General features: G+C 47.2%; 3 protein-coding genes and 1 long non-coding RNA gene across 10 annotated transcripts; 3 read left to right on the top strand and 1 right to left on the bottom strand.

The window, feature by feature from the left end:
- Positions 1-4,910: 4,910 nt before the first annotated feature.
- LOC136481237 (uncharacterized) lies at positions 4,911-8,638 on the top strand. Of its 3 annotated transcripts, none has more exons than XR_010764652.1 (6): positions 4,911-5,423; positions 6,459-6,519; positions 6,646-6,775; positions 7,057-7,142; positions 7,244-7,273; positions 7,379-8,638. It is a non-coding gene; the product is annotated as an uncharacterized lncRNA (long non-coding RNA). The 3 variants fall into 3 exon arrangements; XR_010764651.1 differs by having other exon boundaries at positions 4,912-5,423; positions 6,646-6,771; positions 7,379-8,637; XR_010764653.1 differs by lacking the exon at positions 7,244-7,273 and having other exon boundaries at positions 4,912-5,423; positions 6,646-6,771; positions 7,379-8,636.
- Positions 8,639-8,707: 69 nt separating this feature from the next.
- Positions 8,708-11,058, top strand: LOC136481236 (uncharacterized). Of its 2 annotated transcripts, none has more exons than XM_066478595.1 (3): positions 8,708-9,476; positions 9,589-9,853; positions 10,694-11,058. In XM_066478595.1, exons 1-3 carry the CDS (start codon positions 9,237-9,239, stop codon positions 10,792-10,794), a joined length of 606 nt encoding a protein of 201 aa, XP_066334692.1. In that variant the 5' UTR covers positions 8,708-9,236; the 3' UTR covers positions 10,795-11,058. The 2 variants fall into 2 exon arrangements, with proteins under 2 accessions (XP_066334692.1, XP_066334693.1); XM_066478596.1 differs by having other exon boundaries at positions 8,712-9,476; positions 10,697-11,058.
- A 965-nt stretch (positions 11,059-12,023) lies between these two features.
- LOC136481235 (pentatricopeptide repeat-containing protein At4g14820-like) lies at positions 12,024-18,224 on the top strand. Of its 4 annotated transcripts, XM_066478592.1 has the most exons (7): positions 12,024-12,130; positions 12,228-12,691; positions 12,793-13,214; positions 13,444-13,955; positions 14,518-15,931; positions 17,125-17,577; positions 17,674-18,224. In XM_066478592.1, the coding sequence occupies exons 3-5, from the start codon at positions 13,212-13,214 to the stop codon at positions 15,809-15,811; spliced, it is 1,809 nt and encodes a 602-aa protein (XP_066334689.1). In that variant the 5' UTR covers positions 12,024-12,130; positions 12,228-12,691; positions 12,793-13,211; the 3' UTR covers positions 15,812-15,931; positions 17,125-17,577; positions 17,674-18,224. The 4 variants fall into 4 exon arrangements, with proteins under 4 accessions (XP_066334689.1, XP_066334690.1, XP_066334688.1 ...); XM_066478593.1 differs by having other exon boundaries at positions 12,037-12,691; positions 17,158-17,577; XM_066478591.1 differs by having other exon boundaries at positions 12,037-12,691.
- A 1,958-nt stretch (positions 18,225-20,182) lies between these two features.
- LOC136479132 (uncharacterized) lies at positions 20,183-22,943 on the bottom strand. Its single transcript, XM_066477095.1, has 6 exons — positions 22,406-22,943; positions 22,120-22,316; positions 21,854-22,018; positions 21,305-21,460; positions 21,011-21,194; positions 20,183-20,265 (listed from the first exon to the last, which is right to left on the bottom strand). Exons 1-6 carry the CDS (start codon positions 22,419-22,421, stop codon positions 20,183-20,185), a joined length of 801 nt encoding a protein of 266 aa, XP_066333192.1. The 5' UTR covers positions 22,422-22,943.
- Between the last annotated feature and the right edge of the window lie 2,243 nt (positions 22,944-25,186).

Genomic DNA, 25,186 nt, shown 5'->3' with positions numbered 1-25,186 from the left:
CTCATATTACCCAACTAGCAGCACGCAGAACACAAGTAGCGGAGAGGTGAAAGTAGCGGACAGTAACGAGGACAGCTGTGATGGATAATAGAAGAACATGGCAGGACCTGCAACTAGAGACCATGAATCAGTGCCGAGGAGGAACACAGCAGACCTAATTGAACCAATACCTTAACATTTTTTTTTACCTCAGGTGGCAAATCCAGGCTGATGTTTTATTTATACTTCAGTAAAACAAGGGCAAAAAGCTTCGATCTACTAACTAAAAATTAGTTTATTATATGTTCAACGGAAAATAGAAAAACTCACGTGCTTTGTCTTGGTCATGAACTTATCCAGTTAATGATTTCCCCCAACTTCAATCTCCTCCAAGCAAAATTTGAAATCAAGTGCAAGCTGAAATATAAAGTAACTTCAGCAATTAATGTAAAATACTACCTCTATCCACAAAAGAATGCAATTATAGGTGTATTTTTTTGTTAAAGTATCTAAAATTTGACTAAATATTTCCGTAAAAATATTAATGTTTATGATACCATGTCATGTGGACCAAAATCTGGTGTATTAACCAAACAGTCTCATAAAGTGATTCTAATTCATCATTCAAAATGTTTCTTGCTAGAATCTATATCCGAAAGGTTTCTATAATAATCTGGATTCATACAAACCATACTCTTAGCATCCTTATACAAAATATGTGGTAAACTCGTAGCATGTTTGGTTTGTACTATACATCAACAGACTATTATAAGTTTAATTTTTGGAGACATCCCATTCAATTCTTAGAGACGACCGTACATATGACCGCCTCTAAAAATACTCCTAGGTTTTTTGAGGTGGGCGCTTTTGCCAAAGATAGTTTGTATTTGGGACTTATGTTGTGACTTGTGACGTTATGATGGTAAATTAAAGTTGACTACCGTCAAATTTGTTATTTATTTTCTAGAATGGCTCGTCACAGTGCACCCCAAGCACCCACTACGGTTAGGCCGCTCCCCTAGAGGCCGCCCACACCCCCCGTCGTCGCCTCCCTGGGCCCCCCTCCCCCGCCCCTCCCCCTCCCTTCACCTCCCTGCTCCCTCCCCGACCACCGCAAGCCCAACCTCCACGCTCCCTTAGGCCACGAAACTGCATCCGAAGGATGCGGCTCCACCTCTCCAACGCCGCCACTGTCGGCCGGCACCCCAGCACCGCCGACCCCATCCTCCCTTGCTGATGAGTCTAATGACCATCCCCATTTGAGCGCAGGCGTGGACGCCGAGGTCTCAACCGCTTGCGGGGAAGACGCATGGCCACCGCCTCCTCCCGCATGTCCCACACCATCCACACCGGCGCATATGCCTCCTCCACCGCCATTGGTCTCCCCACCGTCGCCAGAGCTAGATCCCACCGCCACCGGGTCACCTGCGCGTGGTCAGGCTGCGGTAGGAGCAACCCCATGCGGCTAGGCGACGCCTAGGACTGCTGTGCTCACCTAGGCGGCGAGCGCAGGGCCCTGTGCCGCGGGGGTTGGGACAATGACAGCCAACCCGGTGACACCCATCGGGTGCAGCTCCGCTACGGCATCGTCGTCCTCCCTCTCCCCCTTCGTCATCCCCTTCCTTCTGATTGGCAACCCAGCGGGGCGCCCAAGGCCCGTCGCTGGGCGGAGGACAGCTTCTCCAATGACTCTAATGAGGAGACCCCGCCGGCCGCCACCTCATCCCCGTACCTTGACACAATTTGATGGGAGCAGCGGCAGCCGCGACCTACATCACTATGGCCTGCGCAACGCAACCACCCTCGGCCATGGGGGGTGCACGCGGCGCATCCGTCGTGAGGATGCGCGAGCAGCCCAAGCATCGACGAGCACGGCCACACCTCCTCCATGAGCTACCCATACGCGGCAAGAACATTGGCGGTTGAACCTCCTGGGTCACGGGAGATGGCAACCGATGCTTGCCGGTCCATCAGAAGCTCAGCCCACGGGTGCCTTCTGGCAATCGCCGTCACATCTCCGCCCCAGACTTGAATGGCTGGCGCGAGGTCTTGAAACGAGTGCTGACAAGCGGCGGTGATGGGATAGCACCCGAGTAGTCTGCGGACCGTTGACCTCCGAAACGCATCCCGACAAATCTTCACGGCAAGTGCTTCAATTGCCTCTCCTCCACGCATCAGGTGGCAACCTGCAGGCTGCCCTAGGGTTGTCTATGCTGCAAGAGTATTCGACACCATGCGCGTGACTGCATGCAGCCACAGACTGTGAGCTCTAGGTGCTCGGGCGTTGCGGGCGCCACGGGTGGCCGCCAACAATGATCGGCGTGAGACTCTGATGGGGCGGCGCTGCTAGACAGCGCCGGTCATGCTAACGGCAACTGCCGACAATGACAACGGAGGCGCCATAGTCGATCGATAGGGGCCGCCCCGGCAGCACCGAGCGACACTGCTACCAGAGCCAGGGCTAGATGCCAACGCCGATGCCGACAATAGAGGAGGCACGATCGTTCGGCAGGGGCTGCCCAGGTAGCATCGGGCGACACCTCTGCCGCTACCAGTGCCCAAGATGGACACGGTGAGTTGACCAGCGAGACGGGCATTGTCGAGCTCGATCCGTTGACGCTATCACTGTACACGGACGGCACACTTGACCGCGACGTCATGGAGGACCGATGCTAATGGAGCTCGCTAGCATTCGGATCATCATGTGCCCTCCACTTGGCCATCAAGCTCTAGCGGCCACCCAGCCAGTGGACGAAGAACTGGCGGTAGTCCACCTGTGTCTGCACCTGCGGTCTACCAGGAAAGAAGCGGACGTTGTCCCAGCATGCCGGCTCGACGCTGCGGACACCACCCCCGTGCCTCACCCAGTTGGAGGTGGCCTCCACCTGTGTCGCCTCAACAGGGGCCGACGCAGGTAACACCAAAGCGGTTGGTGTTCAACAACCCCTCGAGCGTTGGTGCGCCCACGGTGGGCGAAGAGGGCTACTCACCAGGTTTTGGTCCGGTACACCTCGCGACGGATCCCAGTATGCCGCCGGAGGATACCCACCAGAATGTTGACAATGACGCCTCCTTCAAGCGTCGCCTCGACAACTTCACCAAGGCAGTGGTGCATAAGAGAGCCTCCCCGCTGATTCATGAGCCGCCCAAGCTGCCGTGGTGGAGAAAGCATGTCTTGCGGCTCAAAACCTCTCTCGGGTGCCTGCTTCCAAGTGAGGTGAGATCCTAATCATGCAGCGATTGGGTTTGGTCATGGCTCTGTCAACACCGAGCGCGTATGAAGACCTACGAGGCGCTCTACGAGGAAGGGCCCAACACTTCCAACGCCGAAGCGCTGGAAGCGCTCGGGAAGGAGTCGCGCCGACAGCAGCGGAAGTGCAAGCCACCTCCATAGGCTGTGTCGCTGCCCTTAACCCGGTTGTCTAGCATTTGTGTAATATCGACTTATGTACCTATTTGCTAGGATGGTCCAGCCATAGCTGTAATCCTGTAGACCTCTTAGGACGCTTGTCAGAAGCGCGTTGTGTATTTCGAGCTTTTCAGTCTTAATACAAAGATGTGCAAATCTTTTGCTTATTTGAATTTTTTTTTTGAAGTTGACTATGAGTTTTGTTGTTGGGCTAGCAGGCTGGCACATGCGCTCGGCTCTACGGATTCACTAGCCCACCAGCATGTTACGACACATTTGGGGTGTGTTTGGTTACTACCCTCACCTGGAGAGTGATGCCAGATAGCTGCATCCAACCCTAAATCGAACGTCTATTGATACCTGGACTAGGCAAATTTCTAAGGAACCAAACATAGCATCGTGACTGGGTTGAGGTTAGGCCCGCTCGGTGGCATGACATAGGCCCTTGGTACACCCTAGCTTGGTGCCGGCTCGGTATCTAAAGGGCCATAGGCCCGTGGCGCGCTAGGGCTTGGGGCCTATTTGTTCATCCATACGGACGAGTGGACTAGACCGCCTCAGCTGTTGTCCTGCGAGTCACGCGACGGTAACGACGCCACGCTGCTACCAGCCGAAAACCCGCCACCGCCCCGTCTGTTCTGAGTCCGACGCTGCTCTAGTGGTGTGCATCTGCGTGCTCCTGCTGCTTTCGAGCCTGTTTGCTGATTGGTTTCTGGGCTGATAAGCCCGACTGGTGCTGTTTTATTGTGAGAGGAAAACGTTGTATCATGTCTGATAAGCCCTGACTGAAACCAACAAGCGAACAAGCTGTTCGTCTCTTCTGAGTGCCTACTGCTGCTCTGCATCTCTGGTGAGTAATTGGTAACTGTGGGATGTGAATTTGTGATTGGGCATATAAAAACCACTTAGAAGAATTTCTGGGATGCTGCAGAACCTGCACTAGTGTGCTCAGGGGCGTCTTCTTGTCGGTGGTGGTGGAGCGCAATACGTATGACCTGTATTTTGAAACGGGCCGAAACGGGGCGAAAGGCGATCCAAAATATATGAGCCGGATTCCAGCCCACGTTTCCTTCTTTGGCCCGCAGCACACGCTCCTGATTTTGTGGCCTTTTTTCTTGTTGTCAGTGGTTGCAATGTGACCTGCATTTTGCTCGGCCGAAACGGGCCCAAGGCCATCCAAAAGATTGGAGGCGGATTCCGGCCCACGTTTCCTTCTTCGGCCCGCAGTACATGGTCCTGATTTTGTGGGCTTTTTCCTTTGTTATTAGGGTGACCGACATGCTCGCGCCAAGCGTCGACGTCATCGTGTCTCTCCCTTCTCTCGCCGTGCTACTGCTGCCCCGGTTTCTCGCTCGCCCGTTCGTTCAGCGACATACATAGGATCGGTGGCCTCTGAGCCAATCGCTCTTAATTGTAATCACGCGATCCTAGATTATAGGCATGTAGCTGACCACGATCCTCTCACGATCGGTCGCCATTGCTCCGGCGTTTGTATATGAACTGTACTCGGTTTCCCAATTCCCTCTTCTTACCCCCTCCAAACCCAAACCCATCGGCCATCGCCGTCGCAGGAGGCAGCCATGGCCGATCACTACCCGAAACTAATTTTTTCCCGTCGGTGTGCACGCCATTCCTCTCTGTTGCACCGCAGTCGTCTCCCCGCCGCCCGCGCACTCTCATAAGGGCAGTGAACCGCCCAAGCGGGCGCATCCGCCGCCACCCGCATCCGCCGCCGCCGCGTCCTCACTCGCTAGATATGAGCGATCGCGGTGCCGGGACGAAAGCGAAGGCGCAGCAACGGCGCGCCAGCCATCGGTGGTGCAGCAGCTATGGTGAGAAATCTCTCATTTCTCTGCCAACCTCTTCTCTCAGATCTACTCTGTCTCTCTCCTTCAATTAGCAGAGCACTCGTCACTTCGTCGCTGGGAACCGGGTGCGGTGGCCACGGCGACATTCCACAGACCACAGTGGAGCAGATATCACAGCAATTTGCCAGCGTGCGTGCAAATATGCAATCAGAGAGAACATTGAGAAGGTAACTTCCTCTAAACGTTAGTTGGACTCTTCTGAATTCCAAGCTATCGTCATTCCTAATCATGAACTAAACTGACAGCTTGTGTAAAAAGGTGCCATAAGTTAGTTTATTTTTCACCCCAATCCACACCAGCATGTGGATCGAGGTGGGTACAAGCACAGCCAAACAAGCCCTTGGGGTTGTCTGAAGTTACCACAAATTACTTTTTACCTGTTTGAATGTTTGGAATTACAAGTAGGTTCGTCATGGCAGATACATTTTTATTTTTGCAAATGTTCATGATTTCAATATTTCAGTACGAAGAAGAAGTGACATTAATCATTCAGATAGCTACATGTACTCCTTCCAGTCACAAATAAGTTATCTACCATAACTTGGGATGAACTTGGATCCACAGACTCTAATAATCAGCTTAAAGTAATTTTTTAGGATTAGAACGCTTTTTGGTTTACAAAACATTTTGCCTATTTCTTAGCATTTCGTTTACAATACATTTGGCTTCCCTACTTATTTAACATCTGTGCTGATAGGAGTGGAACAATAGTTACTTTAAGAAATGAAATACTAAGGTGTTCTTTCTAAAAAAGAAAAACAAATGCTCATTTTTTCCTCTTTATCATCTTCTCGGAATTGGGAGTTCACTTTTGTTAATCCAGATAGAGCAACATTCTTGGATAGCACTACCATAGTTGTAGCACTATTATTTAGTGAACTCTATTCATGGCTGCATCAGCCTTCGAATGATATTCTTTAGCTCCTTTTTTTGAACAAACAGTAGTCCACTTGATTTAAGTCATCTATTTCTCTATACATATTTGCTGTTATCCCAAGAAAAAAACTCAGTTTCCTCTGTGTTCTTAGATTTAAGTGAATGAATTTAGCCCACTTGATTTAAGAGTTGGGGCATGTTCTTCTGTGCATATAAGCAAAATTTATAGCCAAAAGGAAGTTTTTCAAACCTAGTTACATTCTGATCTGAAAAATCACAATGTTTCAGTCAGTAGGCATGCTGACAATGAATTTTGGCATTTCCAGGCAGTTTTGACAGTGCTTGAAGGCAGTGGTGATTTGTGGCAATCATGTGAACTACCTAGCGGTGCGTGTCTGCATACTTTTTGTTCAAGAATATTTTCACTTATCACTGCTAGCTGTTTAACTGGTTTATAAAAGAATTGTCTGAAACAAATTTGCAGATGTGGAACACTAACAATTAGTGTTGTAGGGTCCAGATGTGCATTAGCAGGGCAGGTTGGTTGGCAGCTCCTAGATGTACTGTGGCAGCATGGCAGCTTCAGGATGTGGTGTGGCAGCGCAGAGGCTCTGCACTGATAGTGCGTGGTGCAGCAAGGTTGGTGAGCATCACCCTATACCCTCCCATCCCCTGCTCTTCTTGCTTGTATGAAACTCTGGTTGTTCCAACTCAAAGTTCTTGGCACTGATACTACTAGAAAGATGTACTCATGGGGATTAAATATGAACATATATCTTGGGATTCTTTTACTCATGTTCTATGGTGGCTGGGGTCTGCAATTTGTATTTGCCTTATGGTTATGTTTGTTGTGACATGAGTTGTAAATTTGGGGCAGTTAGGCTAATATAATTGGTTGTTGTTATTGCTATTTTTTGCGTGTAGAACTGAGTTACCATTTGGTGGTGCCTTATGGAAAGCTTGAGATGGAGATACTAGCTGATGTGCTTGAGCAGGAACAAGATGAAATGGTAACCACTTGCTAACATGAATGAATGAATTAGTAAAGTTTCATGTTTGGTTCATTTTTAACATAACTAATAGTTCAAATATGTGCGACACTAACAACTAGCATTGCAAGGCCCGGATGTGCAGTAGCTGGGTGAGTTTTGGTTGGCAGCTCCTGGATGTGTACATATATTAGTAATCGGCATGACGAATCCTGAAATTGTAAGTGCGTAACCTATTTTTTCTACCTGATTTCAAGTTGTGGATGGCATATGGAGGGGATGCAGCCCCCTTCACGAGGCTCGGCATCGGTACATGCCTTCCTCAAAGGAGCACTGGGAAGCATGGTCTGGCCTCCTCTCCAAGATCGAATCTTCCTACACGAAGGCACAGCACCGTCTCCCCATGCGGGGGACAAGGCCCGCCACGCTCCTCGACGCCGGCATCTGCATCGGCCTCCTCGACCTCGTCTCCAACATCATGGTTAACACCATCTACACCTCCGACCGTTGGCCGGACCCGGACCTCCAAGAAAAGGTCTTGGCCAGTTGGCCGCCGACTCCGTCGTCGATGACGATGAGAAGTTGGCTGCCGCTAGCTGCAGGGTCTCATCGCCTTGGCTCTCCTAATTCCATCGTGGCTACTTATACTGTGCTCATGACAATGGAGGATGGTGGACTGGGAGTCGCAATACCAGAGGGGGGCAGACTCATCTCCCTCTGGTCGATGGAGACAAGATCCAATGGAGACATAGGGTGGGCACAAATCAGAGTCATTGAGCTCGAAAAGCTGCTCCCAATCAACGTCTTGCCTATCTCTTCTACTTCTATTGCTTTCGCCCATGTTATTAGAGTCTTATTCGTACATGGAGATGCTAGGTTATTTACCATTGATATAAAATCTGACGAGGTAAGACGGTACATGACAATGAGGAAAAAATGTCTTCAATGTTCTTCCCTACATGAGCTCTATACTCTAGGTATAACATTGGTAGGTTCTTCATGGTTTGTCAATTTTTGAAGTCATAATAAATATGGACAACATTCAAGATACTATATGTTGACTTTATGAAAGTCGGATACATATATATGGGAAACTTTGTTACACTCCTACCTACGCTTTTTTTTTGTTGCGAACTAAGATAAAAAGCGTAGGTAGTACTAGAGTGTAACAAAGTTTCACATGTATATCTATCTTGATGTTGTCCATATTTATTAAGTTCAAAAATTGGCAAACCATGAAGAACCTACCACTGTTATACCTCGAGTGTAGAAGCTCATGTAGGTAAGAACATTGAAGACATCATTTTCATCATTGTCAAGTACCTTTTTCACCTCGTCAGATTTTATATCAATGGTAAATAACCCAATATCTCCATGTACGAATAAGACTCCAATACCATGGGTGAAAGCAATACAAGTACAAGAAATGGGCAAGGCGTTGACCGGGAGCAGCTTCTCAAGCTCAATGACTCTTGTGCCCACCCTATGTCTCCATTGGATCTTGTCTCCATCGACCAGAGAAAGATGAATCTGCCCCCCTCTGGTATTGCGACTCCCAGTGCACCATCCTCCATCGTCATGGGCGCAATATAAGTAGCCACAGCGGAACTAGGAGGTAGGCAAATCACATATGCCCCGGCCATCCAGGCGGCCTCGCGCAGGTCGCCAATCACTCCCAACCAACCACCTCGTCCATGTCTGGATGCTGTTGTCCTCCCGTCTGCACCAAGCCTTCTCCCTAATCTCGGAGGTGGACTCCCACTCTCCGTCTCCGCTCAGGGACCTCGATCGCTGGATGAAAGCGATGCTCGATGACCCCATGGCTCCCGAACCTGGCCATGTCCTGGGATCTTGCTGCTTCGCGGCCTCCATGCAGCGACACCATTGCCAAGATGCGGGGAAAGACAACACCATCATCACCAACGCAATTCAGATAGTCATCATCTCTGTCATTGTATGTGCAACCACTATGATGAAGTCATCAGAAATGTGGAGCAGCAAAGCCCATGTGCTGGCGTACAAGAGGCTTTCATGGCTGCAGCCACCGCGGCATGCATGGCATCCCAGCCCTTATGAGCAGCTGCATTCCTTGCAAGGAAGGGAGATCCGGTGGCTATGAACCAGCTCACCTCTGTGGCTATGAACCAGCTCACCTCTGTGGCTATGAACCAGCTCACCTCTGAAGATGTGCACCATTGGTCGCAGTTTATGTCTCCAGAACAGCCACCAACTCCTGAACGAGTACGCAAGTCCGGCTATCCTGTCAGAGCTGGGAAGATGCGCTCCGACGCTCAGCAAAGAAGGGTACCCAGACAGGTGAAAGCTGCATTGGCGAAACACCTGCTGCAGGATGGGGTCGGTTGATGAGTACATCTGATCTTCATTGAACTGATGATTTTGTTTGTGTTATTTGTTGCTGCGTACAATAAAAAGTTTTGCTAATTATTTATCCTGTTTTGTTTTACAGAAACCTGCATATGATCTTCATATCATCTCCTGTGTGAATGAGAATGTAGGTGGCCTGGAGTATTGCGATGATATTGCTGAGGATTGCCTGTCTTTTGACCCCGGCCTGTCGCTACCTTTACACTCATGTCAACTTCTTGGTCACTCGGAAGGATTCTCTGCCAGTGCCTCCTATCCGACACTCTTCTTTGCTGAATTTGATAATGAAAAGAAGGATAGGGCACCCCTTTTGTGCTGCCCTGTGCATGAGCCAATAGCTTTTGCCGGTAAGTACATGCATTCTTCTTTCCACACAAGACTCCATGTCAGTTTTCTCTTTGGCAGCTACTAACATCAAGCTGCCTTTGAACAAACTTGTTTGGTGTTACAGCCTTGGCAATATCATACAAATAAATTAAATAAATAGAGTGGAGGATCATAGTAGAATTAATTTTTAGATTGCTGATGAGGTCTAAGCATAGCGAAAGGTAACAGTATAACAGTGCAAAGGAATAATTTCAAACATAGGAATTCATCATAGCCATACTAAGAATTGAAAGCCAACAAAAAATAAAAAAAGTCACCCTACAGCTTTGGCCCAAACTGTCCTTACAAACAATGCACATTGGAGAATCAGTATTATTTACAACAACCTTGTGGCGACACAAGTAGGAGGTAATTTCTTGTATATACTACTGAAAATTTGCCGACTCATGTAATGACAAAAAATTGTCTCGACTATAGTTTCTACAAAAATGTAGCAGGGGCTAAAGAAGAACTCGATAAAATCCAATGCTGGCAACTAGTGATCTCTTCTCTCCTTTCTTGCTGGGCATATAAGGATGTGATTATGTGCAAGGTCTTATTGTTGAACTTCTACTATAAAATCTTTCAGCATAAATACAAGGGGGAACCAATTTCATTCATACCACCACAGGGGGTTGTTTGTCCTGTGAAGGTGGCCCTGTGTCTGGGGATGAGAAGAGACAGCTAAGGCTATAGCCCTTTTGAGTTGCTTGTAATATCGCTCATTTTATGATACAGTGACAACAAATTTAACTGAATGGCTGTAATATTTACCATATTATTCTTACCATTTCACATTTCTAATCATCTTTGTATGACAGCAGAGCATGTCCGATGCCTGTACTGTGAGGCTGCAGGAGCAAGGGTTGTGCATCCAACTTCGACGGAATTCCATGGTGGAGCGATGAGTTTGAGAAGATGATCCGCGGAGAATATTCTCTGACCAATGCGTGGCTTATCTGCAGGAACAACTTTGCTGTCGAGCGCATGTGTGCAGTAGAAGAGGATTTCATGTATGTCTATGTCAATTAGGCGATTGAATCGTCATGTAAAGATGTTAACGCGTTACAGTAGTAGTACACTACTTAAGGGTCAACTTGGATATCAATGCCTAATTGTTAGCTATCTAAGCCAGAATTTGTGGCACAATGCATATAAATAGTGTCATTTATTTATTTATCGAAACTGAATTTTGGTTTTATTTTTTTTATTCATAGAAACTGAATTTTGGTTACTCCCAGAGTTAGACCTTAGAGAGATCTTCCATCATTAACTGACGCGATCGTAACAGGATAGAGAACACAATTTTAAATCTGAAGCCACAACTGAGTTCACTCAAAATCATATGTGAAATAATGATAATGATAGCGCTTGCCCCGTCTGGACACTGTCGGGACACCGCACGCCCACTTTGCTTCGCTGCTGTCGCGCGCCCCGTCCCGCTCGCTCCCTCACATCGTGCGCACTGCCCGCTCCCTCCTTCACGCACGTTGCCCACCTCGCCGAGCCAAGGCCGCTGCTGCTGGTGATCCTCCACGCACCGCCCGCTCCCTCCTATTGCACGCGTTGCCCAACCAGTCGAGCTAAGCCCGGTGCTGGTGGTGCTCGCGCGTTGCCAGTCGAGCTAAGCCCGGTGCTGGTGGTGCTCGCGCGTTGCTGCTCGCCGCCGGCTCCGACCTCGACGGCTGGAATCGAACCCCTCCCCCCGATGTTGCAAAGCGTATGTTTCAAGTGTTTCGGATGGTTTATAGATATGTTGAAAGTGTTTCATACGGATGTTGTAAAAGTAGATTGGGATGTTGCACATGTTCAATTGTTATACACGTATGTTGCAAGAGTTTATTCAAAATGTTTCATCTGTTTCAGACATATGTTACAAGTGCTTTTATCTGGATGTTGCATATATGTTGCAAGTATATATTCTAAATGTTTTATTTGTTTTTAGACGTTGCAATTGTTTTCATCTTAGTATTACAAAACCAGACCTAGATGTAGGGTCGCTGAGCGACGAAAAAGCACAGTGCATGGAGAAGGTGCCCCACGGACGCAAGCCGAGCCAATCCCAAGCGAGGGAGGCATGGCGACGTGGGGACGCAATGTTGCGGGCTGGTCCTTGGCGAGAGGAGGGGCACGGGGGATCCAATTCAGCGGGGGAGCCAGCACGGGGGTGAATGAATGGCTGGGCGAAGATAGCGGTCATGGAGGACACGGAACGGGAGCTGCGTCCGGATCCGACGTCAGGGCGCTTAGCTTTGCCGGTGAAATAGCGCTCAGTCTGAGAAACATTGCAAATACTATTTTTATGAGAAACAACAATGAGTTTACCACCGTTTGTCAATTGTCCCCATCTTTCAGCGCGGTCGGGCTGCCGCTGCCCGCTGGCCGCCCGCCGCCGCCGCTATGCAGGGGCGGATATGGGCTCGCGGGAACAGGTCTTCAATTGAGCCCACGAAGAGCCCATAGGAAAGGGAGTCGAGAGACTCGAAACTCTCGTCGAGCGGCGGCGGCCACTTCTCTGTTCTCCTTCACCCCCTCGGCGCCCTGCTGTAGTGCTGCTTGCTGTCTGCTGTCGCTGGGCGCTGCCCGGGCCCACGTGTCCAGGTCGCCCCCAGCGGGCCAGCACCCGCGGCCCTGCTCGTCTGCTCGCGGCTCGCCTCCTCGGCTGCTGCTGCAAGGTGCAGGCTGCAGTATTGGTGTGCTGGCTGGCGGTTGCTGGCTTGCTGCATAGTCGCAGAGAGTTCAGAGGCACAGACAGAGGCCAGAGCCACAGGCAAGAGAGGAAAGACCCAAGATCAACAGAGGCCAGACCCAAGATCATTGTGAGTAACTGGGTATCAATTTCTGATTTTCATTCATATGAATGCCAGTGTATAGTTTCTAATAATTGCATTGCAATTTGCAATATTTGATTTCTTATTAGGGCATAGGAGACTAAGATGGAATCATAAATAGCATGATATGCTATACTGAGTGGAATTTGTTTGCATTGGTGGAAGATGAAGAAAAAAAATTCTAAAGCGCTTTGCCTCCGCAGAATGCTGACTGCAGCTCTGCATCATCTCTGTTGAGTAATTGGTGGTTGTGAAATGTGAATTTGTGATTCAGCATATGAATGCCATGTAGAAGAGTTTCTGGTATGCTGTAGCCTGTAGGAACCTGCGCTAGTGTGCTCAGGGAGAGAGAACGACATTTCTTCCACCTGTCTTTTGCTAAGTATTCTGTGATTTTAGTAGAGACATAGGATGCAGGCCAGTTTCATGGCATTTCCTGAAGCATATGGTGACAGTGCTTACTTTGACCAGTGACCCTTTATGGTTTGGGTCTCGAGAGTGACAAGAAATGGTAAGATTGTTGAAGAATACATTGCAAACACAGCATATCTAGTTGGTTGAAAATGATGCACGTAAAGGAAAAATGCCCTAGACTAGTATTGATATCTTCTATATATGTAGGATCTTATCTTATGTTGAACAATTTATATTGTCATTTATGCACATTTCAGATTTATTTGTTGAGCTTAAGGTATTATGAGACCTTTTTGATATATTGTCATTTATTAATTATTATGCAGTCAGCATTCAACTGCAAACGGCTTGATCGATCTTGGCCCTCCAAAGGTACCATCAGACATCTCAATGAGATGCTAGCACCGAACACGCATGCGCACCACCACCACCTGCGTCAACTTCGAGCCGTCCTCCTCCGCCGCGGCCACCCCATTCCCCCACCCCCGGCGACCCACCCAGACCCTGAGCGGGCCTACCTCGCCACCATCCGTGCAGCTGCCACCACCCCACGCCTCGTGCTCGCTGCCTGCGCCTTCCTCCACCGCGCCGGCCTGCCCCCGCCGGGGCCCCGAGCGCTTCCAGCGCTGCTCTGCTCCGCTGCTCGCTGCGAGGGTGCTGGTGTGTACGTCGGTGGCGCGCACGCGCTGGCGGTCAGGGTTGGGTCACTGGACGATGGGTTCGTCGGGACTGCGCTGGTCGGGGCGTATGCAGCGTGCGGATGCGTGGGGCACGCGCGGAAAGTGTTTGATGGAATGGCCGTGCGGGACGTCGTCTCCTGGGGCGTCATGCTTGATAGGTATACTCTCTTGAGCCAATATGTTTGTTTCTGCAGTTGTTTGTGAAAATTGGAACAAGCTGATGTTGCGTGCCAAGTTGATTAGGTTCACATTCAACCAGATGATTCAGATCTGCCCTGCCCAGTATGTGAAGTATCATAACTCTGTTTTCGAATCTGGAAATGTTGTAGACAGAACTTGACTTGGCATTTAGTAATATCTCAAACATTTAGAAAAACTGTGTTTCTTGTCAGATTTCTCCAGTTTTTTACATAACTTGTTAATTTGCAAGGTGATGCAATCAAGGGGCCTTAGAATATACTCTGTGCATTATCCATGATTCATATACTTCACAAATGGCATATTGATACCCAGTATTTAGTTTATTCAAAGATCTCTGTTTATCACGCAGAAGGTCTATGGATAGCAAAATTCTGTCTAATGCAACCATCTTTACAAATAATTTAGAAAAATATTTCATTTGCTGCTAGTCTGTATTCTCCATTCTGCATGCTACTTGGCAGTTGCATTTTTCACTACAAAGTACAAACTGTTATAGACCTCTTTGATATCAATTGGCAGTTATTGTCAGACTCGGAACTACAAAGAAGCTTTGCTTCTATTTGCTAAGATGAAGAATTCTGGAGTTCTTCCAGACCAATTGATCCTTGCTACTGTTCTATCAGCTTGTGGGCATATAAGGCATTTGAGAAGTGGGAGAGCCATCCATTCATACATGTTGGTGTCAGACATTCTTATCAGTGCTCACCTCAGTAGTGCTCTCATAAATTTGTATGCTACTTGTGCGAACATGGAGATGGCAGAAAAACTATATAATGGGATGCCAAGGAAGGACTTGGTATCATCAACTGCCATGGTTTTTGGGTACGCCAGGACCAGAAAAGTTAAGTTTGCTCGCTCTATATTTGATGGAATGCCAGAGAAGGATGTGGTATCTTGGAGTGCTATGATATCAGGGTATGCTGATAGTAACCAACCTAATGAAGCATTGAGTCTGTTCAATGATATGCAAGAGTGTGGTATCAGGCCTGATGAAGTTACCATGTTAAGTGTCATATCTGCATGTGCTAGTTTAGGTACCCTCGATAAAGCCAAATGGATCCATGCCTTCATTAAGAATAATGAGTTGAATAAGATATTGAACATTTACAATGCTCTTATTGATATGTTCGCCAAATGTGGGGGTATTAACCTTGCATTTAATATCTTCAATGAAATGCCTCAGAAGAATGTCATCACCTGGACAAGTATGATTACTGCTTTTGCTATGCATGGCGATGGAAAATCTGCCTTATGTCTGTTTGAGCAGATGAAAAATGAAGGCGTTGAACCCAATGAAGTGACATTTCTTAATTTACTTTATGCTTGCTGTCATGGTGGTCTAGTTCATGAAGGCCGTTCATTGTTTAGCTCTATGGTTCAACAATACGGGATTGAACCCAAGCATGAGCACTATGGTTGTATGGTGGATCTTCTAGGAAGGGCTAAACTTATGAAAGAAGCAGTTAATCTCATAGAGTCAATGCACTTAGAGCCCAATGTGCCTATCTGGGGATCTCTTTTAGCAGCATGCTGGATGCATGGTGATCTCAAGCTTGGTGCATTTGCTGCCAAGAAAATTTTGCAGTTGGATCCTAATCATGATGGAGCATCAGTGCTTTTATCGAAGATATACATGAAATCCGATAACTTGAACAATGCTCAGGAGGTGAGGGAAGTAATGAAACTCCACAGGGTCTCAAAAGAAACAGGCTTGAGTTGGATGGAGTTGAATGAGCCTTTTCATGAGTTTGCAGCTGGAGGTGAAAAATATTCAGAATGTGACAAGATCTTTCTTCAAAAAGTTGTGAATTAAAGATGCACAGCTGCCCTGGATGTTGAGATTGTTTAAGTAGACTTGTGAAACGAGGATATGAGAGAATCTGTTCTGCTGCATAGTGGGAAACTTCTTATTTTTTCTGCCTAGTAATTTAAGGTAGGGGATACCACATCTTGCCAAAGATTAGCCAACTTTTTTGAGAATCGCCACTCATTTCTGGATTGCATAGTGTGAATGCAGGTCTTTCTTATCAGTTTTTATTCATTATGCAGTATTGTGCTATCCAACAATTTTTCTTTGCTCTCCACTTAACAGAGCATCCTGTTATTAGTATATATTTTATAACTTGTTTACTGCATTAGGATGATCCTTATTTATCAGTTTAGAAATTGTTTGGCAATTGTTTTGACAAACACATGATTGCTCATCTGATAAACTTGTTGGCTTGTAGCAACGTTCTTTTGCCCTGCTATATAACTCTTTGAGCCACATCTCAGTGACATAATTCAGTGGCAAAACAATTTGGAGACTTGACCTCAGAATTGTCATTTAGTTTTCTATAGAAATAGAAACAATAAGATTATTAGATTGCTTACTGTGATGAACTTTGAGAAAATAAAAACCAATGGCTTTTGGTGCCTTGTGACAATAAAGGGGACCAATGGTGTGTTTGGTTTGCTCCTGGACGGAGCTGCCTGGTGCAGGCAGCGTCCCCAGCTGTTCAATTTCGAGCGCCTGGGGCTCAGTCGCTGCCTGTGAGGCGCTCAACCAAACACACCCCAAGTTAATGGTGATTTTCATGTGAGATGAAAATTTCAATCAACAAAATCAGTATGGTGTACAGCTTTGCTCAAATAACCAAATAACTCGACCATTCCTGTATGTCTGCAATTGACAATTATACTGCACATGTTATTGTCTATATGTGTTCTGTACCTGCCATACTAAGTTTACCTTGAGAGCAATGCTTTATGATTTTTTTTAGAATGTTAAGTTTTCCTTAGAGCCATCATGCTCTTTATCTTGACACTAGATAGAGAACCAGTAGATCTGGTTATTCAAGCTAAGCCTGAACTGTATTGTCATTTATCCTTTTTGTCCATAGTTGAAATTTTCTATTGGTTCCATTTGTGCTCTGTTTCTGACATAGGCTGCTTGTACAAAAAAATTGCACTTTCCTGTACACAAATGCTCATGTCAAGACACATATGTTGAAAGCATAGACTATTGCACTTGTATTGCAAGGTCATAATGAACTGCCTGTCATCTTATTCTCCATGATCATGAACAGATTAGAAAATGAACATCTTGGTGTCTGTCATCTTATTTGCAAAACATCTCTTGTGCAGTACATGGATTGACAATATCTCTTGCATGATCAGAGACTATGGAAGGCAATGGTTATTTTTCAATCTGATGAGCGAGTCATTCAACCCACTGCTTGACCTTGAACTGAACACCAATCCTTAAGAGCAACTGTCACAGAATCTGGGAGCAGCACCCACTGAGAGACCAAATCAGAAAAGATCAAAGAATTTCAGCGGGCAGGAAGATGCACTATTGGTGTCAACATGACTCAAATCAATGTCAGTATGGTTCTTGTCAAAGAACCAACCAAACTAGGAGCAACTATTGGGAACGAATTTATGATTACTTCTATTCCAATGAGGATTTCTCCTCAACCTGCAACCAAAATTCTCTGATGCATCATTGGGGCACAATGTAAGAGAATGTCAACTAGTTAGTTGGATGTAGACACAAATTAATGGTAGAGGGGAAAGTGGTATGACAATACAAGACAGGTACGGATTCCATATATTCTGTAATTTCATTGTGCATATTTATGCATGCAATTCATGCTGTACTAACTTTAATTTGGGTGTCAATGTCTTGTACAGATTGTTGGAATCTCTTGCGCACACAGTCAAGTTGGAAACAGAGCACGAGCGCATGCCTGCATGGGTGGCAGTGCGGTGAACCACTCCACTACCACCAATGTGCAGGTGGTGTCAACACGTCCCCGTCGCCCTCCTTGGTTGTTCTGTGAGGGTGACTGGATATGGCTCTCCACTACAACCCGTCCATGGATTAGTTCATGTGCCTGATGTACGACGAATTGTTCTGTGAGGGTGACTGGATATGGCTCTGCAGCAAGTGCTCTGCTCACATCCCAAGTTGAAGTACAGCTGCCACTTACCCAACATTTTGTAGCTATGGACATGGACAACAGGAAATGAACATGGATAGGGTGGATTCGTAGTCAGGTTACAGAGGTTTATATCTGTGTTCATTCTGGAGGCATAGTGACAGAGTGTCCCCCCCTACTGAATCTTTGGGCAAGAACGCCTATGTAAAACTATGTGCACTCATGAACGGAGTTGTTAAGAGCATGATGAAGGCGTTGTAATCTTCATGTACAATATTTGCTTCAGCTGGGAGAATGGGCGTTTCACAATGTTTTGGTGCCTGATGACGTTCGGTTCCTAGCTTGCGGCTGATAGTCTGTGCCGTATATCCATGTGAAATTTTATGCTAGAAACCAAAATGAGTACTGTAGAAGTGTACGTGTTGGTGCCCGGACGTCCGACGGGATAGGATTCTGTCGGATGGGCATTTCCGGTGCACGCCTGCACAACCTGCCTCCCATCCGCTAATTCGCCCTGACCGTATTCGCATCGTGTCGTCATCGCGTCCATATGACTCGCTCAATCCGCCTCGATTCGACCCGTCCCCATCCGCGCACCCTGCCCCATCCGTTCACCCCGCCCTGCAGGCGCACCCTACCCTGTCATGCCCCCGATCGACGGCGCCAGCTCGTCGTGCCATATTTCCTGGCGCCTGCACCATCACTCCCCCGTGCCCCCTGACTCTTCGAACAGTATGAAATACGTGTAACATGAAACACTTGAATGCAACATGTTTTAAACAGATGAAACATCTGGAACATACACTCGCAACATATGTGTGAAAACATATGCAACATCCAGATAGAACATTTATAACTTCCAACATGAAAACACTTGCTGCAACGGAAGACTGGAACAGATAAAACATTTAGAACATACTGTTGCAACATATGTCTAAACACATATGCAACGTCCAGATCAAAACGCTTGCAATATACGTCTAGAACAGATGAAAACATTTTGAACAAACTCTTGCAACATGTCTCTGAAACACTTACAACATATGCAACATGCGCTACATCCCCGATCTACTTTTGCAACATCTATATAAACACAGTTGTAAACATACATTTGAAACGTCTGAAACACTGGAAACATATATTTGCAACATAGGGGAGGGCGAGCGCCTATGCCGGCCAATTCCGGCCGTTGGGGTGGGAGTCGGTGCCGAGTGACGGCGCGCGAGCACCACTAGCAATCAACTCGCGGGCAAAGCGAGCGACAGGGTAAAAGCGCAAGCAACGAGATGGTGGGCCCATGGAAGCCGCCGACGATTTACTCACGTAGACCGTAAGACACGTTGCATTATCGTATCCACAATTTACCACAGTTTTATTCAATCGCTGGCAGCGACAAACTTTCCAGGCACATCTGTTCTGTTTGAACCTGTACTGGTTTTTACTTTTTAGGCGATAAAGTTGGGCTGTGTTTAGTTGGGTGAAATTTGAAAATTTGGCTACTGTAGCACTTTCGTTTTTATTTGACAATTAGTATTCAATCATGGACTAATTAGGCTCAAAACGTTCGTCTCGCGATTTCCAACCAAACTGTGCAATTAGTTTTTTTTCGTCTACATTTAATGTTTTATGCACATATTGTAAGATTCGATGTGATGGCTACTGTAGCACTTTTTTAAAAAAAGTTTTTGGAACTAAAAGGCCTTGCATGGCGAGGGGTGAACAGGGATGTACGAGCTGCAAGCTGCGGTGGGAAAGAGAGATGCATTCCGACGGCGGCGGCGTGCATTATTTTGGTGAGCTATTTTTTTTTTTTTTTTTGAACGGAAAAACATCTCTGCTTTTCAGAAAGCTATTACGGGTGGCAATTAGCCTTTTAAAAAAAAAGGATCGGATGGCAACTGGCAATTAGATTGTTAAAACAAGGGCCTAGGGAGCAAGTGAGCAACTTTGTGGTCGGATAGGCCAAACTAGTCAGTGGACTTCACTCTGCTTCGCCCAAAATCGTGAAAGGCAACTCCGATCGTATCCCGGTGGAGACGAAAGGGGATTTTGTACGAGGAATCAGACAACTAGACCGGCGTCAGTGTCACCAGAGTTTTCGAGGATTTACTGAGCGTAATATAGCACCATGACGATATTGATATATAAGATCAGACAGTACCACATACTGGTGGTACTATTTCATTCACCGAAGGCAGATCTCCAAAGCATAAAAAAAGTACATATATTACAACTCAAACTACGACCATATGTCCATATATTTAGTGTTCCAGGTAAAACAAAGATGTTATCCATGGGTCCCATCCTTGCTCCAATCCTTGCTTGGTTATGGCATTGCATCGTTCTGTTGTTAAAATGTACTTTTACTGATCAGTGATCAACGAAGAAACAATAAGAAACTAAATAAATGTTTCTTCGTTCTTCCATACCAGACAACAAACATGACTATGACTAGTATGGGCCGAGGTGAAACATGACTAGTATGTGAACCTGCTGTACAAATACTCCCTCCATCACAAAATATAAGGCACGATTTGATTTATTGCAGTCTTTAGAAACATATTTTGACATATAATTTCTTTTTTTCTTGAATACGCAAAAGGTTTGTATTAATATCGAGAAATAGTGAAAGTTACAACGATGCACCACGGACATGGCATACTAGGGGATATAGTTATACAATCAGTTCTGCCCTTCCTAGCAGACAGAGATCATATGCTATTACTCGCTAATCATGCTCCCTAGCCAGCATCGGCGGTCAGACATATAATTTCTCTTAAAATATATAATCTATAGAGACAAAAGTTTGACCATTAGAAAGTATTTCTAAATAGAAATCTAATGTAAGTACTTTCGTAGTATAAACTTTTCATATGAGATTAGGCTAATCATTAGTCAAAGACATCAAAGTTTAAACTTTAAAATATGTGCATGCCTTATTTTAGGACGGAGATAGTACAATAACGAATGTCCAGAAATAAAAACGCTGAAAACAAAAAAAAAATCATGTAGTAGTCACAGCTATGGTATGAACACTATTTATGTACGCCTATCGCCATGAAGAATAAACAAAAGTATTTTCCACTAACCTTGGAAGAAGGAAACGGAAGACTCATGCAATATGCTGGTCATAACATTCAAGGCTTTGTACCGGATCAAGCAGCACTCCTCGAGGCCCTGAGGCTCGGACAAGCTGAAGGTAACAAGCTTGTTCTCTCTTTTCATCCAATCACATATCATTTTTGCCTCATTTGCCATACCCTTGACATTCATCTTTTTGCAACCAGCAGTGCCAACATTAGTAGGTAATTTACAGAACAGAAATGGATCGATACTTGTTAAAATTCAGCACATTTTGACAGGAGAGGCAGGTAGGCACTAACCATCATTGCAGCGGCAGAAGCAATAGATCGGTTCGCTTTGAGGTTCACAAGGCCCCAGGCGCACATGCGGATCACGCTGCTCAGCTGGATGTATCGATAAGAAGGCTTAGCACCATGCTTCAGCAGCTCACACATCAGTTCAGCCTCCCTGGTACACTTGAAACCAATGCTAGGCATTAGTAAAAAAACAATACCATACCCTGATTATAAAATTTTGCACCAGTTTGTGCAGCTGCCAAATCCAAACACCGTTCAGGACTCCAGGTAGTATTATTTCAAGATTACATGAAAGAGACAAGATGACTGCGCTTAATTTGTGACAACGAGTAGCACATCACAACGATAACAGGACAGTGAGACAAAGGTTTTTTCGTTTTCCTGCCCTTCAAGCATGATTTCCATCTATCACGCCCTCATTTTAGTGATTTTTTCTTAACAGCAGCACAAATTCAGTCACTATAGGATTCAGAAAAGAATAGCATTACAGCGGTATTTTTTAAAAAAAAACATGTTTTGTTTGGTCTGTTCAGGAAAGGTAGGCGCACATACCACAAAAGCAATGGCAGAAGGAAGATACAATTCAACCCCTGTGCCACAGATTGAAAGTGCATGCTTCATGATCAGGCTACTCTCAATGATAGTGTTGACTGCAAGGTGGTCATCGAACCTACGAAACACTCGAGTATTCCACGCGGACAGGAGTTCCTCCTCCATCTTGAGACACCAATTGAAAAACTGTGAGTTTGAAATATGTTACACAGACAGCTTCAGTAAGATCATCGGTGGTTTAGTAAAGATGCAAGAGGGTTACTAACAAATTTGGCAACAGAAGCACCCATGTCAGTAATAGTGGCCTTTTGCGGATTTTTAGCAGCAGCAGCAACAACAACGAACCCAGAAGCATTGCGTTCATAATACGCCTCAAGATAGCTGCTATAGTCAGACCACTTAACAGAACTGTCTGGTGGCATCACCAGCCTTTCCCAACACCATATTTTACCCAAAAGATATTCTGAAAACAACATTACATATGAAGTGTAATGCAAGGGAATTAAGAAAGTTCACAGTAATCATAAGTTTTGTGATTAGCTTATTTCTTACCTTCCGTCCTCTTCATCTCCTCACCACCGGCCTGTCCTTTCTAGTATGTTGACCATAAAATTCAGGGTAGTGCACCGGACATTGCGGCTCTCCCAGACAGAGGCGGAGCCACCACTAGGGCGAGCTAGGACGGCACCCCTTCTCCACCCCTCGGAGGTAGCCGAAGCCGAGGAGGCGAGGAAGCGTGGTTGAAGACGATCGGGGCGCTGCTCCCATACCAGGCGGAGATAGAGAGCTTCATGGGCCTGGCCCCCTAAGAGTGGGCCGCAGCCCAATAGGCACCCAGCCCAGGCGAGGCGGCACCGTCACCCGCTCCAGATCCTTCGCGACGCGACTCACCAGACAATCAACGTGCACGCGCCGCCACGGCCTCCACGTACGTAGGCGCCCGCCCTTGCCATCTTGGCACCTGTGGATTCGGCGCCACCGTCCGCTGCGCTAGCCGCCGCCGGCTGGCCTGCCTCCCTGCCTCGGTGCCTCCCCTGGCGGCCCGACCCTGTTGCCGCGGGCCCCGCTACCTTAGTCGCTCGGAGCTCTCGCCGGCCGGCCCAGCTCCCGCTCTAGGCTCTGGCTTAGGTGCTCCATGCCTGCCGCTACTACGGTCTTTTGGCAGGGCTTCACCGGCTCCGGCTGTCATCAGTTCATTTTTTTTTTCTTAGATTTTCGAAACGGCTGTCGCTACGTAGATGAAACGTAGTTAACTGAATGCAAAAGCAACGTGCATATGAAATTAAAATTTAGAAATTTAGAAAAACAAATAGTAAAAAATTAAACAATTATATATACAAAGAGAAAAATCACAAAGATTAAACAACTGTACACTACCTTAGGGAGCCAAGTGCCTAGCAGATCGACTGAACATTTGAATACTCAATTAAATCGCAATTTGCAAATGATGTCCGTCCGAGTCTCTGAGATTTGAATCACTTATTAACCCTCGGTAGGCTGTACATGATTAGGGAATAGGGAATTAGCTAGGGATCATAAGAGATAGGAATAGGACACTGATAATGCAGATGATCTGCAGCAGATCACGTCAACGTGCGAACAGGGAGAGTGGTGTGGCGGAGCTGAGGGCGCCCTCAATGACCGGCGAAATCGCCAGCTGAGTCAGACAATATCCGACGTGGAGTGCTCAAAAGGATGAGAGAGAACACTCGCGGTGTGAGAGCGGAGAATACGGCTAGTGCTCTGCAAGCTGACAGCAGGACGAAAGAGAAAATAAAATAGTATTTTTCTTTCTCTCTGTCTTCCAGGTCAGCCAGCGATTTCATTCACCCACTGTGGACGCCCTGAGCGCTCGGACTGCCCGGCCGGCGACTCGCTTCCCTGGGTCGCGTAGTCGCGTAGAAGGAAAGGAGTCCAATCCTCAAACTCGAAGGAAAGGAAGCGGCGCGACGGCACGACTCACGCCGCGGAGGCTGAATGCGTATCACCGGTGTCGTGGATTCATCTGGACTCTGCTCTGGCGCATGTTTGGGCTGTGTACTAGTACTGTATGCATACCTGGGAGGGGCCCATCCGCAACGCCTGTCACAGTGTGCTGAAGAGCAACTCCAGCGGGCCCCTATTTGAGCACCCATAAAACATCACTTCAGCAGAGCCTTTACTAGAGCCCCTAATTTGGGGTGGGCACACATATCCTCCCCACAGACCCCATTCCTGTGGGTGAATGCCCCCATTCAGCGTCGCGTAGTTTCCTCCGTGCGAGCACGAGGACGGTCGTCCACATCTTCCTCCATCGCCCCCCCCCTCTCCCATCTGGCCTCGGGCGAGCACGCCCGGCCCTACCCTCCGGAAGCACACCGCGCACCTCCAGTGGCGCTTCTCTCCTTCTCGCTATGTGGGGGTATAACCCCCGATATCCGTAGGGCTTCACATGGGCCGAGCCGCTAGGGGAGGCCTAGCCCATGAGACCACGCAGGGGCCGCGCCGCCAGAAGAGGACCAGCATGCAAGACGATGACGCGTGAAGTACGACGTAAGTCAGCGTGCCTCGCAAGATTGCATGAAGATCTTCAGAGATCTAGGAAATCTGCTCGGATATGCTAGATCACCGTGATATCTGTAGCTTTCTATCTTGTAAACCGATCAGGATATAAACAACCGATCTGTAACCCTACCCCTCAGGCTATATAAGGCGGGTAGGGACCCCCTCGTTTTCATCGGATCATACGCAATACAATCCACAAAGACACAAGATGTAGGGTATTACGTCAAGCCGACGGCCCGAACCTGTCTAATCGCTGTCTCTCGCGTTCTGTGTCACCATTCGGTTCCGTCACACGCACCTCCACCGATTGATCTACTATCGTGGGCATATCCCTCGGTAGACTGCCGACTAGATTTCATCGACAGTGGCGCACCAGGTAGGGGGTGTGCGTGCTGAATTCATGGCCAACCAGATGGTTACCTTTCCAAGCTCCACGGCCCTTCCCGAGCCGGGCCAGATCTTCACACTCGGATCCATGACTTGGGTCGTCGGCCCTGACGGTAACGGGAAGATCATGGAGGCGGCGCAGGATCACCCTGCACCGACCGCGCCGACACCTGCAATGACATCTTCGATCCCGGTGCCCCGTCGCTACGTTAGGAGATCTATTAGCAGTGACGATCTGATCGCATCCATCAATCGGGTCACTGACCGCCTAGCGGAATGTCAGCTCCTCGTGGATTTGGTCCTACACCAATCCAGAGCGGGCGACGATTTTCCTACACTCCAAGATCACCAAGCCGCTGCGACCGAGTGACCTGCTCGACCACACCGTTTGAGGCGACTAGA

Source organism: Miscanthus floridulus, chromosome 9, assembly GCF_019320115.1.
Source record: "Miscanthus floridulus cultivar M001 chromosome 9, ASM1932011v1, whole genome shotgun sequence".
Lineage (NCBI taxonomy): Eukaryota > Viridiplantae > Streptophyta > Magnoliopsida > Poales > Poaceae > Miscanthus > Miscanthus floridulus.
The sequence above is the reverse complement of the archived record's forward strand: the minus strand, read 5'-3'. Positions and strand labels throughout refer to the sequence as shown.

What these genes read in the sequence shown, in the direction of transcription:
- LOC136481236 (XM_066478595.1), top strand. Translation starts at nt 9,237, where the DNA reads ATGAACCAGCTCACCTCTGTGGCTATGAACCAGCTCACCTCTGTGGCT. An exon ending in AACACCTGCTGCAGGATGGG is followed by an intron (nt 9,477 to 9,588) that starts GTCGGTTGATGA and finishes TTTGTTTTACAG; the next exon opens with AAACCTGCATATGATCTTCA. An exon ending in TGAGCCAATAGCTTTTGCCG is followed by an intron (nt 9,854 to 10,693) that starts GTAAGTACATGC and finishes TTTGTATGACAG; the next exon opens with CAGAGCATGTCCGATGCCTG.
- LOC136481235 (XM_066478592.1), top strand. An exon ending in TGGGGCGTCATGCTTGATAG is followed by an intron (nt 13,956 to 14,517) that starts GTATACTCTCTT and finishes ATCAATTGGCAG; the next exon opens with TTATTGTCAGACTCGGAACT.
- LOC136479132 (XM_066477095.1), bottom strand. An exon ending in GTGCTTCTGTTGCCAAATTT is followed by an intron (nt 22,019 to 22,119) that starts GTTAGTAACCCT and finishes TGGTGTCTCAAG; the next exon opens with ATGGAGGAGGAACTCCTGTC. An exon ending in CTTCTGCCATTGCTTTTGTG is followed by an intron (nt 21,461 to 21,853) that starts GTATGTGCGCCT and finishes ATTGGTTTCAAG; the next exon opens with TGTACCAGGGAGGCTGAACT.